The 16,279-nt window shown below is 32.0% G+C and overlaps 1 protein-coding gene across 1 annotated transcript in view; it reads left to right on the forward strand.

Moving 5' to 3' along the window:
* The window catches only part of LOC126885729 (prostaglandin E synthase 2), a 32,683-nt gene extending 17,914 nt beyond the window's left edge, over positions 1 to 14,769 (forward strand). The window contains exons 3-4 of the mRNA XM_050652498.1: positions 6,237 to 6,442; positions 13,970 to 14,769. Coding sequence (XP_050508455.1) covers positions 6,237 to 6,442; positions 13,970 to 14,438 — 675 coding nt within the window. The 3' untranslated portion in view covers positions 14,439 to 14,769. The remainder of the gene's footprint in view (positions 1 to 6,236; positions 6,443 to 13,969) is intronic.
* The last annotated feature ends 1,510 nt before the right edge of the window (positions 14,770 to 16,279 follow it).

Consider the following 16,279-nt stretch of genomic DNA (forward strand, 5'->3'; position numbering starts at 1 on the left):
TTTAATTGTATTTCTGTCTTTGCCTCTACAACACAAATGGCACCACCTCCTTTTTATTTTTTTGTATCTGAGCTCAGTAATATCCAAAAGTTCTGGGAATACATCTGCCATATTATGACATTTTTTAATCTTTTCGATCTGCTTATTATTATAAGGCATGAAAACATATTCCTTTATAAGTTCATTGCCTAGTGCCAAATATACATTTTATGCTTACTCAGATTGTGCTTTTTTCAATCAGGACATTTTAGTAGCCACAATTTATAGGAATTAATACCTGCAACATCATTGGGGAATCCCCCATTTAAATATGTAAAAGTTCATACAAAACCCTTCTTTCAGTGCATCATAACTTGTTGAATTCTCTCTATCGTGATTATTATACAGTGATGAGCGAGCTAATAACCGGCAAAATAGTGCAAGAGATGGAAAGCACATTAAATTGTGAGATAAAAAGAAATAAAACTAGTAGAGTTGTTAAATTTAGCGATAGTAACATATAAATTGACATTATATTGTTTGTTTCCCACCTTTAGACGTATCAGAGGAGTATGTCAACTAAAACTGTCACTGTGACAGTGGCATTTCTCAAACCCGCCCGATACGTCTAAAGGTGGGAAACAATCAATATAATGTTCTATAAGTTACTATCTATATCTATAATCTATAAGTTACTATCGCTAAATTTAACACCTCCACTAGGTTCATCTCTTTTTATCTCACAACTTAATATGTTTTCCATCTTTTGCGTTATTTTGCCGGATATTAGTGCGCTCATCACTGTATATAGAATTTAGAAAATTATGTATTCATTGAGGGATACTTGCATACTTTCACACTGTCAAGGGCAAGGGGTAAAATTACAATTGGCATTCTAGGTTAGTATATTTAGTCCAGAGAAATAAGATTTTTCTCGTGACACATCCCCTCCAGGCCGAAACTAAATTTTTTGAGTAGTATAGACATCTATATTAATAACCTTTATGTTTCCTGCAGCCGATTTTGATGATATACATAGTTATAAACAAATGAAAATCAAAAAACGGTAAATTTTCGCTTTTTTCGTCTATAACCAAAAAGTTAAGCATTTTAAACAAATTTGAGAGTAAAAACTCACAAATCGTCTAAAAAAATTTCAATATGGCGTTCGCTGAATATGTCTATCCTTATTGGTTGCTTAGAAAATTGCAAAATAAATCATAAATTTTGAGTTTTTATAAATATTCATAACTTATGTAAAAATTAACTTAGAACCTTCTTATTACACGAATTGCTGAGACTTCTGGTGCTTAAATTATATTTTAAATTTCAAAGCAATTGGTCAAATAGTTTAAAAGTTATTTAATTTGTTTATCCCAAATTCATATTTTTTGCAACACTAAAATGTAAACAACTTTTTCAGAAAATTATGAGGTTACAGTAAGACTTCTGACAGTTTATGGAAGAAGAACATTTCTATTGACATAATTAAAAAAAATGACAAAAAATAATTTTAAATAGTGTAAAATTATTTTGCAAAAACACGTCTATTTTTTGCTTACTTATAAACAATTAGAATAACTTTTTAACCGTTACCCGTAGAAAAATTATTTTTTCATATTTGGAAAGACTGATTTTTTATACACATTTAGAAAGAAAAACAATTGTTCTAGGACAATTAGAAACGAAGTTAGCCCCCCTTTTTTTAATTCACATGTTTTTGCAAAATAATTTTGCAGTATTTAGAATTATTTTTTGTCATTTTTTTAAATTAAATTAATAGTATAAATCTTCTTCTTTCACAAACTATCCGAAGTATTAGTGTAACTTCATCATTTTCTGACTTATAGCGTTGCAAAAAAAAAATTAATTTGGGATAAACAAATTAAATATCTTTTAAACTATTTGATCAATTGCTTTGAAATTTAGGGTATGATTTAAGCACCAGAAGTCTCAGCATTCCGTGTAACAAGAACGTTCTAAATTGATTTTTACATAAGTTATGAATATTTATAAAAACTCGAAATTTATGATTTATTTTGCAATTTTCCAAGCAACCAATAAGGATAGACATATTCAGCGAACGCCATATTGAAGTTTTTTATACTATTTATGAGTTTCTCACTCTCAAATTTGTTTAAAATATGTAACCTTTTGGTTATAGACGAAAAAAGCGAAAATTTACCGTTTTTTGATCTTCATTTGTTTATAACTATGTATACCATCAAAATCGGCTGCAGGAAACATATAGGTTATTAATATAGATGTCCATACTACTCAAAAAATTTGGTTTCGGCCTGGAGGGGGTTGTGTCACCAACAGGATATTTTTTTTCCTTATTTCTCTGAACTAATTTCGACATTTTATCATTGACACACTGAAGGAAGGGTTTGGTATAAACTTTAAAACCCTTAAATAAGTAGAACGTACAATATACTCTCTCTATAACGAACACGGGTATTACGAGGTTTCGCTAATAACGAGGTCCACTAGATGTCCCATGAACTTCCTGTTGAACTATAACACCTTTATAACGAGGCATATTTGGTTATAACGAGGAAAAATGAAATCGAAGAATATGTTTCTTTACCTGTTTTTAGCACAGTAATGGCTATAAATAAATAAATACCCCAACTGCCTGTATACACCAATTCCCAACATCTGTGTGCTTATCAAGGCCAGTGCTTTAATATACTCCACCACCTGTAAGTACTTAGTCCGCCATTACAGTTCTCGTTATAGAGGGAGTCTACTGTATATGATAGTACACTCACAGCCGGTACTAATCCATAAAATCTATGGAATTCTTGCAATATTATAACTTTATTATAATGCATTTTATATGACATAAAAGGCTTGTGGGGTATTAGGAGACCCCAGGTTATAAAACTGAAGTATAAATTTAATCCAACCGTTTAATGTTCTTGTAAGTAAGTATAATTTTTATCAATAAAATATATAAACTACAGATAGGTGGAAGAATGCTGATTAAAAATTATTATATTATATCGGTCTTATAGCGTTCTACGCCTTTCCGTTCCTAATCGCCACTCCTTTCTATTGTGGCAGTCTTCCTCTCTTAGATTTCTTTCAGACATCGCCTTGAAGATGCCCTTTATCCATGTAGTTGCTGGTCTTTCTCGTTTTCGTTTTTCTGTGGGGGTCCATTCTAACACTTTTTTGGGGATTCTCCTTTCGTCCATTCGTCTTACGTGTCCGTACCAAACTAGCTGTTGTCTTTCGATGTCATCAATGATTGTTCTTTCTATTTCCATTTGTTGTCTAATGTCGTCGTTTCTTATGTGCTCGAGTCTAGATCTTCTTGCTGACCTTCTCTAAAAATCCATCTCAGTGGCTAGTAATTTATCTTTGTACTTGTTGGTTAATTGCCAGACTTCAGCTCCATAGGTTAACACTGGTTTTAATATTGTGTTGTAAATTCGTTTTTTATTTTCTGTTCTTATATTTTTTTGCCACAGTACCGAATTCAGGGCTCCTATCACCTGTTTTCCCTTTACTATCCTTTCCTTAATATTTTCTTCGTTTCGTCCTGTACTAGTTAGTTTTATTCCCAGATATATGTATTCATTGCAGCTTGTAATTGTCTCCTGTTCCATGTTCAGGTTCTCCGTTTCTTCCCGTCATACGCATAGATATTGTGTTTTTTTGGTAATCACCTCCAGGCCCCATTTTCTATATTCCTCTATTAGTTTCCTTGCCATATGTTCAAGATCTTCCTTGTCCTGTGCAATTACAATTTGGTCATCTGCATAGTGCAGCGTATACATAGAGTATCGCATCTCCTATCGGTAGTCCCATTCCATTGCACTTCTTCTTCCATTGTCTAAGGGCTTCATCAATATATTATATATATATATATATATATATATATATATATATATATATATATATATATATATATATATACATATTGAATAATACTGGCGATATACAGCATCCTTGCCTTAGACCTTTAGTGACCAGGAAACCTTTTGATATTTTATTTCCGCTTTTAATTTTGGATGTCGAGTTTCTATATAGTTCTTTGAGTGCCTGTATAATAGATACATTTATGCTGGTTTTTTCTAGTACTTCCCATAGTCTATTAATGGGAACTGTGTCATATGCCTTCGTTAGATCTACCATGAGTAAATGCAACTCTTGGGCTCTTGACAGCCTTTTTTCTATTACTTGAGTTATAGAGAAAATGTTGTCTATTGTGGATCTACCTGCCCTAAAGCCGCTTTGTTCCTCTGATTCGTAGGTATGGTACTCTTCACATATTAGATCTTTTAGAATTCTTCCGTACAGTCGACTTAAGTCTGTTTTAGACTATATCATAAAATAATATAAGAAAATGGTATAACAAAAACTTACATGAAATGATTGTGTACAATATTAATACAAGAAGTTTTGTGTATTACATTGTCACATTTTGGTATCAAAATATGTTATGTGATTCTGCGCATTACATCCTAAAAAAGTACTTTTTTATATTTTTGTGATGGTACATGTACTGTTAACCTCAATTTTCTTCTTCTTATTTTCTTTTAAGAATATTTTAACCTCATTTTTCTCAACATTTAACTAGTTAGTTTTATCTTTGATATTTTATATTACAAAGATATATTTTATATGATGGATAAGAAAACTCTATTATTATCAGCTGCTTCCATTGCAACATTTCTTAAAAGAAAAGTTAACATTAAAAGAACCAATGTGACAGTATAAAGAAAATAACCTAAATAACAAAACTTAGTATACCATTTTCTTATATCATTTTATGTTATAGTCTAAAACAGACTTTAGTGTACTAGTTACGGTAATACCTCTGTAGTTATTTGGATCTTGTTTATTACCTTTCTTATGTATAGATGTTATCCAACCTTCTTTCCATGTCTGTGGTACCGGTTCTCCATTTAAAAATCTGTCCATTAATGTTGTTATTATTTTAGCTAATTTATTAGTACCATTTTTTAGTAGTTCTGCAGGTATTCCTTCCGGCCCTGGGGCGCGGCCGTTTTTTAATAAGGATCTTGCTTTTTTGGTCTGTTCTTCGTTTATATGAATTGGCTGTCCTGTGACCTCGGCTATATTATGTGATGTGGTCCTGTATTCTGGTCTGTTTTCTACCAATAGTGATTTATAATGTTCTTCCCATTTCGTTGTTGTTATAGGATTTATCACAGTTTCTTCTATTTTATAGAATAGAATAGAATAGAAATATGCTTTATTGTCACTGAAAATTATACAAATTTTATGGACAAAGCTTAATATAAACTCAGAAAAAATAAATTAATATTAACAATAACAATAACAAATACAATTTTCTGAAATTTGATAAATCGTTTTGTTGGTTCTTACTTTCTTTATAAATCTCCAGGCTTTTCTAGATTTTCTCCCCCCGATGTATGTGTCCAACTCCTGACATTTGTCTTCCCATTTTTGATTTTTGGCGTTTATGACTTCAGTTTTGAATTTGTCACGTGCTTGCCGATATTCCCTTTTTTTATTCTTGTTTTCTCTGTCATTTAGCCATTTATGGTATACTTCCTGTTTATGTTTTTTCATTTCTTCTAGCTGATCATTCCACCAGTAATTTCTAACTTCTGGCTTTTTCCTTGTGATACCTAAAGATTCTTGTGCCGCTTTGTGTATTCCATCTACTATTTTTCTGTAAAGATATTCCGTTGTTTCTTGTTCGTATTCTGCAGGAAGAGCTTGATCCAATCTTCTTTTGTATAAATATTGTGTGCTTTGATTTTCCAAGCTATTAATATTGTAGTGTGATATATCAATATTTGTTAGTTCTTCGTCATTTGCTGCCCCATTTTGTTGATGGTTATTATTTCTAAATGTAGGTATGTTTATTTTTGCTTTAAGTAGGTGATGATCGCTACCACATTCGGCTCCTCTGTATACTCTTAATTCATTCACTTTGAGCTGTGTTTTTTGTTTAATGATCATATCGCTAAAGTAACAGCCAAAAATTGTGATTTGGGGTCAAAACAAACCCTGGCCAGTCCAATGAAGGTTAAAAAATCGTTGATTACGTTATTACACCAACACTGATGACATAATGTGCACCACACACCACATAAGAGCATAAATTAAAATTGACGAGTATTAAGTTTTTTTTAAGTGGTCTGTTTCTGAAGTAATGAATTTATTTCATATTTTTGCATCATACTGTATATTCACTGCATGTGAACATATTTCTCTAAATCAAGACAGTTTAATAGTAATTTCTTTTTTAGCCATTAATTGACAGTACTATGATAGTATCAGCATTGGCATCATACTTATTTGAAGATAACAAAAAAGACTTACCTGAAATAGTAAAGTGTTTTCCAAACGTTAGTTATGTAGATGATGATGGATTAAAGAAGAATGAAATTATGAATAGATATTTTATTATGTTGAATAACAGGAAGGATTTACAAGCAATTGAACAGAAAAGCAGGTAATACAAGTACTTTCACTCTCTATTGCACCTCCTCTTACTCAATGTTTTTGATATTTTTTTCTTTTAGTTTAGTTGATTTTTTGAGTTTTTCTTTATAGTTCAACATTTTTCTTTAGAAATAATATGATTATAATAACTGAAGAAATAAGAAAAGAAAAGTGTTTTTAAAGTTTGTAAAGTTTTATAATCCCTAGCTGACCGCTTTCGGCTTAGAAAGCCATCTTCAGAGCTATGGTTAAAGGTTTACAGTACCACTAAACCTTTGACCATAGCTGTTTTTCTATAAGTCCCAGATCTCTTCGGTCATCCAAACATTCGGTCATTATTCTTGGTTGTGTGTGTGTGTGTTTGAGCATTATTGGCTTCGGAGTCAATGTCCATTCGCCATCTTACCTTTTTGGGATTATTTGTATTATTTATGCGGAAGCTCCAAAGGAGTGCTTCCTGCTTTCTACTGATTTGTTCAGGTATGTATCCAATCACAATCCTGCTCCAATTTTACAAAGAACTATTTTATATACCTATATCTAATTTTCAACGATTTTTGTTTTTATTTGGAATTATTTCTTTTCATTTTGATTTTTTTTTTTATCATTTTTTTATGTATTTTTTTTTTTTTTATTTATTTATTTTTTTTTATTTTTTTTTTATATATATATATTTTTTTGATATATTTTTTATTTTTCATTGTCTTTTTCAATATAATTTGGGATATTAGACTAGGACACAATTTGACGCTCAGGGGTCGATCAGAGCATTTAGACGAGACAGGTGGACCTCGGATAGGCGTAGGGCTTAACACGAAAGGAAAAAAAAACATAGGTTATAAACTTAATCTAATACATAAAATATGTTTGTACAAAATTTGATAAACATTGAAATCTTCTGCTCTTAATAGTTGAGTTAGGTTATATGGTCTGGTGATTTTGGGTATTTTGGCCATTTCTTCATTTAATAATTTAACCTCGTTTATTATTCTAGAACAGCCTAGGATCATGTGCTCCGCTGTACCTTCTTCTCCACATGAACAATTAGGAGAATCACTCAATTTTATTTTATATTTGTACTGGGGAGTTAAAACATGGTTGAACCTTAACCTGCACAAAACAGAGAAAAACCGCTTGCTTCCCGACAGTCTTGAGAACCAAGACTGGCCAGGAGGCTTGGTAACTATGTTTTTATAAAATTTTCCCTTTGGACTGTTACTATACATTTCTCTCCATTCGGCTAGTATTATGGGTTTTACGTGGCAGGCAATTTCACTGTGGGGACATTTATAACTTAAAAGCTCTCCAGTTCTACTTCCTTTCTTAGCATCTTCGTCCACTTCTTCATTCTCTTTTATTCCACAATGTCCTTTAATCCAAACTAATGATACATTGATTTTTTTTGTTTGTAATTCTTGAAGTTTAATAATTATAGTAGTCAAAATATAATTACTACTGACTTGGTGGATATTTTTTATTTTCATAATAGCACTTTTACTATCAGAACAAATTGCAAATGATTCTGCTGTAATTTTCATATTACTTATATACAGGAGAGCTTCTAATATGGCTATTAATTCTGCAGTATATACTGTAAGCTTTTCATTTAATTTAAAGGATTTTTTATGATTTTTATGTGGATCAAATATAGCGCAACCTACTTTCTTGTTGTTCTTTGATGCATCCGTGAATATATATTGACATCTGGGAAGATACTTTTCTAAATCCTCCTCAAATATGTATTGTCTAATCCTTGGGTGAAATTTTGAATAGTCTTGGAGAAAAACACAGTTAATTGGATGGATGTTATAAATATTTATGCTATATAATGGATCTATATCTGAAGAGTATATTTCTTCTATTACGTTATTTATTACATAATATGACTCAGTAATAGTTAAACTTTTTTTCAACTTCCAATAACTATGGGTAAGATCCGATGTAAACAGTATATTGATTTTTTGGACTAAGTTGCTATTTTTAGAACTTAATTTAGCTATAAAATTGGAAGCTAAAATCTTTCGGCGATATTTTAGTGGAGTTTCTGCTACTTCGGCAAATAAGCAATCAATTGGTGTACTTTTTAAAGCCCCTAGGCATAGCCTTAGACACTTATTTACTACGTGATCTATTTTTTCTAGTTGACTTTTGGAAGCTTGGTCATAGAAGAAACTACCATAATCCAGTATTGACCTAATGTAGGATTTGTACAAAAGGATTGCTACGTTTGGATCTGATCCCCATTTTGTTCCACACACTGACCGTAAGATGTTAATTCCTTTTTCAGTTTTCTTGATTAAATAATCTATGTGGTTTTTCCATGTCATTTTTTTATCCAGATACATTCCTAGGTATTTTACAGATGCCCGTACACTATACTTTGTTGTATCCAATGTTATTTCTGTTGGAATGTGTTTTCTTTTCCTCGTAAAAATGCAGACTTCTGTTTTTTTCCTGGAAATTTTTAGGCCATTTTCATTGCACCATTTATTAAGGTTCTTATAGGCTATATTTAATTTTTTGCACCCTTCTTCAATATACTGGCATGGGGAATATATACAAATGTCATCGGCAAATTGTAGTATAGAAACGGTCTCACTACATTTAATTTTACTTTCCAGATCTGCTGTATATATTAAGTATAGTACAGGGCTTAGTATACTTCCTTGTGGTAACCCAATATTGGTCGTTTTAGGTCCCAATGTTTCATCATTTATATTTATTGACACTGACCTATCGGAATATAGTAATCTTATACGTGAGGTCAAAGATTGGGAGATTCCCATTTTTTCCATTTTTTCATAGAGAATGTCTAATATGACGTTATCATATGCTGATTCTATGTCTACGAAAATTGCTGGAACGGAGTTGTTATTAGTAAAGGCGATATTTATATCACTTACTAGGTTGCCGATATTTTCAATAGTTGAGCATCCTCTTCTGAAGCCAAACTGTAATTTAGGTAATTTTTTATTATTTTCGAGCCAATGCACTAGTCTGACTTTGATCATTCTTTCTACAGTTTTTAATACACAAGAAGCTAGAGAAATTGCTCTATATGACTCTGGATCTTCCGCATCTCTATTTGGTTTCAGAATTGGGATTGCTTTATATTCCTTCCAGCTTGTTGGAAATTCTGCCCGATTCCATATTGAGTTAATTATGTTGCGAAAAATTTCAATACTTGATTCTGACAAACTAGCGAGCATTTTATAATAAATGTTATCAACTCCAGGTGCTGTGTTATTGTTTGTTTTAAGGCTTTGTTTTATTTCCATACTTGAAAATTCACTATCTATATCATCCGTGCTCAGTGAAATAGTCGGCCGAATATTTGTTTCCACCCAACTTGGAGCAATTTTATTAAAGAATGTTTCTACCCACTCACCTATTTGGATCCTATTTCTTGGGGGATTAAATGTATTTTTTATTTTCTTTATATACTTCCATATATCTTTTATTGGTGTGTTTCTGTTAAGTTGTTTGCAAAAATCTTGCCAAGAATCTTTTTTGCTTTGTAATATTATTTTTTTGGCGACTGCTACTGAATTTTTATATTTTAAATAGTTAGTTAAATTTGACTGCCTTTTATAAAGCAAAAAAGCTTCTTGTTGACATTTAATAGCATTTGCACATCTCTGATTCCACCAAACTTTGCTAAATTCTGATTTGATCTCTGTTCTCTTCTGTGGGATTGCTAGTTTTGTAGCATGATTTATTGACTCTATAAAACTTTTATATGACCTTTCGTTATTACTTCCATCTAATTGTTCATCTACTATCTGAGAGAAAAAAGACCAGTCAGCTTTATTTAAATTAACTTGGTTTTTACACTTAAAGGATAATTTAGTAGTATTAAAATGTGTTTCAATTAGAACAGGAAAATGATTGGAAGTACCTAATGGTGTAATATCAGTTTTCCAATCACAATTTAAAGTTATATCTCTAGAGCATATTGTAATATCTATAGCAGATTTGTTATTACTTCCAAATCTAGGTATTAATGTTTCGCTTCCTGTATTTAAATAATTTAAGTTACACTCCTCTATAGCACCGAGAAGACTTGAACCCGCTATGTCTGAATAACTATTTCCCCATGCAGTATGATGACAATTGAAATCTCCTCCTACCAAAAATGGCTTTTCTAAGCTATCAAAAAAGGTAACCCAATCTGTTTCTCTAATGTTTAGTTTTGGTTTGGCATATATAGAGTATAGATGGATTTTTATATTTTTATTTATTGAAACTGATACCGACACACATTCGACATCCTTTATCGGAGTAAATTTTGGCTTAGGAAAAAAGGTAAAGTATTTTCTTAATAAGATTGCAACTCCTCCAAAATTGTCATTACGGTCCTGTCTAAATATATTAAAATTATTAACAAAAAAATGTGAAGATTTCTTTAACCAAGTTTCCGAAAGCAAAACTACATTAATTTTATTGTCGAAAATGTATTTTTCAAAGTGACCTTTATTACACAAAATTGATCTAGCATTCCATTGCAGTATATTTAAGTTACTCATAGTCAGATAAAATTTGCGTTATACTGTCTTTTATGTTTTCAATAAGTGTACTATTTTTAATTTCTACATTTGAAAAAGTTAAAATATCTTTGATAAGGTTTAATAATGATTCGCAAGTTTTTATCTGTTTATTTACCGTGTTAGAGTCATCACAACCATTATTATAATTTGGTATATTTTTAAACTTACTGAAAACAGGTTCTGTTAAAGTTTTTGGATTTGAAATTATTTCTTTACGTTTTTCGAATGTTTCATCGATCTCTGGGGACATAGCTAACCTCCTTCTTTTTAAAGTAACAGTATAACGGTTAGAATTTGTGTTATTTTTTGCTACACTTGAAAAACTTGTTTCATGCTTAGAAGACGCCTCGGCGTATGATAGGTTTTCATATACCATAGTTCTTTTTATATTCTTCTGTCTAATAAATTCTGAACAATTTTTTTTATCAGTAGCGCAATGCTTTTCTTTACAATAAATGCATATTGGTTCATTTTTTTGGCAGCTTTCTGCCTTATGATCTTCTCCACAGTTTTTACAACGTTCTTTTGATCTACATTGCAGACTGACGTGCCCAAATCTTAAACAATTCAGGCACTGAATTATTCTTGGCACGTATTTTTCGACATCATACACCATTTTTTCTATTATTACCTTTGTGGGTAAAAGTTGACCTCTAAATGTAACTATAATAGTAGTTGTTGGAACAATTTCATTTTGGTCATTTTTACGTGAAATTCTTTTTACGTGACTTACTTCAAAATTGTTGCCCAATTTCGGTTTAATAATTTCTTTTAATTCCTGTTCCGATAATTCTAAGTCTATTTGTCTTACGACCCCCCTTACATGTGTAAAAAACATTGGGATGTATGTATCGTATTTATCTTTTAAGGTCTGTGCTGTTAATAATTTATTTGCGCTTGTATAAGAAGTTAATTCGACCTTTATTTTATTAGCTCCTATTATTGATATGTTAGCTATGTCCTGTTTAATTTCTGGAACAGAATTAATAATCAGTCTAGAGGTAGCTACCCTATGGAGATTCCCTATTCTCCCTGTTTTACTTTGAACATAAACAAAAAATGGAGCATTATCTTTAGAAGAATATTGATTAATATTTTTAATGACCGTATTTACGTCTACATTTTTCCCGGAAACAGTATCAGAATCATTAACAGTACTTATCTGTGAATTGGGATTTTGGAATCCTCTAAATTCCTCCACTGGAGAAGCTGGAAGATCCGGCACTGGCGAAGCTGGATGATCCGGACGGGACACATCCATTGCACACTCTAACTCATCTTTATCGGGGGGTTGTCCACCCCCGCTATTAACGCTCATGATTTAAAACCACTTAGATTTCACTTTTTTAATATCGATATGTGTACTTTAATATGAATAACTAGTTTTTTAATTACGAGGTGAAAACACCGATTTCTTTAATTAGATTTTAAGTATCGCACGTCTTATCAATTTGAGGAACCGAAACAGACTGATTATTCTTGGTTGTCCTTTGCATATTATTTTTATATTTTCAACAATTGCGTTTTGATTTCCATTTTTTGAGTCCAATCATAACTATGTTATTGCATAGTGTAGAAATATCATTTCTGGTTTTATCATTTTTTCCAAGGGGAAGTTTCATTTTAGCTACTACTGATTTGTGGTTTCAATTTACATCTGCACCAGTATAAGTTCTTTGCTAATTTGATTCTGTTTTTGAAATGTTGAAAATCCCGAAAACAATCCTCTATTACAACCCCTTAAAGTGGTTAACAGAATTTTTGTCAGAATATTGATAATTTAATATTTATACAACAAGTAATGACTTTCAAATACCTGGGAATTAGTCTATCAGCCGACCACAATATCGAAGAAAAGGCAAAAGACTAAATAATTAAAGCCAATAGAACGGCCGGATTCCTAAACGCCACATTTTGGAAAAACAAACACCTAAGAGTGGAAACAAAGGCCCGAATATATGTCAGTTATTAGGCCAGTTATGACTTACACGGCCCAAACAAGACCAGACACAAGCAAAACAAAGACATTTGGAGACCAACGAAATGAAGATCTTAAGAAGGATTGCTGGAAAAGGACTATAGGACAGGGTAAGAAGTGAGGAAATCAGCTGCATATGCGGGGTAGACAATATAAATACCTGGGTAAAGAACAGAAAAGAAGAGTGGGATCAACACATAAGCAGGATGTCTGAATCAAGGATAGTAAGAATAGCCAGGGACAAGTCACTGTTAGGCAAAAGAAGTATAGGACAGCCAAGGAAAAGAGGCAACAACAATTTAGGGGCAGAATAAAAGGCACCGTTGAAGAAAAACAGGCAGTACTGCCTATATAAAAGAAAAAGAAGAAATTTATTAATGTCTGAATTTTATTTCTTTCCATATCATCGCTAATTCAGAAGTGACTGGAAATGACTACACAACCAACGCACCTGCTCATAGCCAATAGGTTTGTTCTAGCATCAGTTTCAAACGGTTTGAAACCATCAGCGAATAGTGGACCAGCGCGAGTAGAGGGGATAGCACTGGTGACGACTGTATTATGTTTTCTCACTGACCAACTGTTTGCTGACGGTTTCTGACTAGTTTGACTGTTTGCTAGAACAAACCTAATATCATTAATAGTAAACAGACATAAAAATAACATAAACCTTACGCCAATCAATAATTATTTATTTACACCATTATAATGTATTGATAACAAATGAGAAAATTATTTATTGGACAAAATAAAAATATTTTGTAGAAATAAACTCCACAAAATTTTATGAGATTAGTAGACACTCACACTATTTCTAATATTTCTTCTTTTTTTAATAAAAGATTAAGTTGATTTTAGCAGTTAATAGTGTGAGGTAGAAATTTTTGTGTTGTATGTTTCCTATTCCGAATGTGTCAAAGTGAATCTCGGTAGAGCAAATTCAGTATATCAATTATTTAAATGTTCAGATAATCCAGTCAAATTATTCTATTCACTTATAATTTCATTTTAGCGAAGAAAGAAAATGGCGTAAATGGGCTGACAGTGTACTTGTTCATACATTATCGCCTAACGTATATAGAACCAGCGAAGAAGCTCTTCAATCATTCAACTGGTTTTCAGAGGTGGGCGAATGGGAAGCCAACTTTCCGTCTTGGGAGCGGTACCTTATGATATATGTAGGAGCATCAGCGATGTGGTTAATCGGAAAGAGACTTAAAAAGAGACACAATCTGAAGGACGATGTACGACAATCTCTATATGACGAATGCAACTATTGGCTTAGGGCAGTGAAATCCAAAGGTGGTCAGTTTATGGGTGGACAAACACCCAATCTTGCAGATTTGGCTGTATATGGAGTTCTTAGCAGTATTGAAGGTTGCTTAGCTTTTAAAGATTTATTAAACAACACTAAAATTGGACCCTGGTATTTCGGAATGAAACAATGTATTTCGGAACATGAAGGTGCGAAGTCAATTTAAAGTTTCATTGTTATGGATTCAATCATTTGTATAAAGGTGAATTGATGAAACATATAAAGTTAAATACAGCTCCCGGAACGAACCATGGCCGGTGACAAACGCTGTCGTCGGTCGTACACCCACCTAAACTTTACGCAGAGAGGATCTCTGACAGGTCATGATTCGCTCTGGGAGCTGTAATGTGATATAAGTAGATGATGTAAGTTGTTTTAATTAAATAAAAAATACATTTTTAACACTTTATGGGAATGAACGGATCTAATTAAGTTTGTGTTTGTATATACCTATTTACATTTATTCGAATAAAGTTTAAATAAAACTAGTTATTGCATTTTCTTCTTCTTCTTCGTCTTCTCGTAGCACTACAATCCGGGGTGGGTCTTGGCTGACTGCGCAACTCGCTTCCATCTCGAACGGTTGTCCATGATAGTTGGGTCAGTGGGTAGCCCCATTGTTCTTAAATCTGACCAGATGATATCTCTCCTTCGCATTTGTGGACGTCCTAAGGACCTTCTTCCTGTTGGGCTTCCGCCCAGATTAATTTGATAAGGTGGTTATTAAGGAGTCTATGGACATGGCCAGCCCATCTTAGACGTTTGAATTTAATTTTTTGGACTACATCGCTTACCCTATGCCAGTGGCGGCTCTTGGCTTTAGGGACAGGGTCGGCAAGGTTTTGTCTCCAAAGGCTTCAGTTTCATAGGAGATCTTTGGTTTTTGTTTTTTTTTATTTGGTTTTTTTTTTGTTTTTTTTCCTATAAATTTAGAAACTATACCTGTTTATAAATTAACTCTAGTCTATGTTGTTCCGAAGTAGCAAAATGGGTTATAATGTATGTAATTGTAAAATTTATTATTGTTTTGGAGGGATTTTAAAAGTTTTTTTCTATCGACATTTGAGACAAGTTTGACATTCTCTCCTGTTTCATGGTGTTTCGACAATACGTTTTTACTCTTTTGAGACAAGAGAAATCCCGTTAATTTGAGACAGAATTTGCCCACATTTGAGCACAATAATTTATTAATTTCGGGAACAGTTTGTTGTACCTAATGAATTGCAGTATATACAATTATACATAGTCTGTAACTTATCCCACCTCCCGAAAATATTTGGATCAGAATATAAAACTGTTAATTCATTTTCTTATTTTATTTGATTAAAAAATGATGGATAATTTTTAATGAACTTGTCTAATAGATATCTTGAAAATTCTTTGGCGTAACTTTTAAATTTTGAATAGTCAAAGAGCTCAATGACTTATAACAGTGAGTAAATAATAGTTTTGCCTGGTGCAATTGTTTTAACTTTTGTCCGAAGACCATACAATTCACTGGACATCAAGACAGCCCCGTCATAAATTTGCCTTACCAATTTATTTTTGATATCAAAAAATTTAATCTATCCTTTAAATTAAAACACCAAAAATATATTCTGTCTTGTGGCTTCTACTCACGTCTGAAAACCTAACAACCTCTCATAAATTTAGACGTAACGCATATCGAAGAACAATTATTGATACTTGTGAATGACATGTTACCTCTATCAGTAGTTTCGTCTACTTCTACCGAAAAGGATCAAAATGTAACTACTAATTGATTCTTTCATTCTGTGCTGTTTTAGGTACGCCGGTATATTCTTCGAGTCAGAAAATAAATTAGAAAATTCCAGATCGTATTTGTTAAACAATTTTATTTGTTCTCTATAATTAACTTGATTTAACGAATGCTTCGATACATCCTGTCCCCTAAATGGTAATTCTTAACAACTTAAAAGAATTACAATATCAATAATAATATTAATAATTAAACGACGTAAAACTACTTACCTATTTCATAATTCA

The sequence above is a fragment of the Diabrotica virgifera genome, chromosome 5 (assembly GCF_917563875.1).
Source record: "Diabrotica virgifera virgifera chromosome 5, PGI_DIABVI_V3a".
Taxonomy (NCBI): Eukaryota; Metazoa; Arthropoda; class Insecta; order Coleoptera; family Chrysomelidae; genus Diabrotica; species Diabrotica virgifera.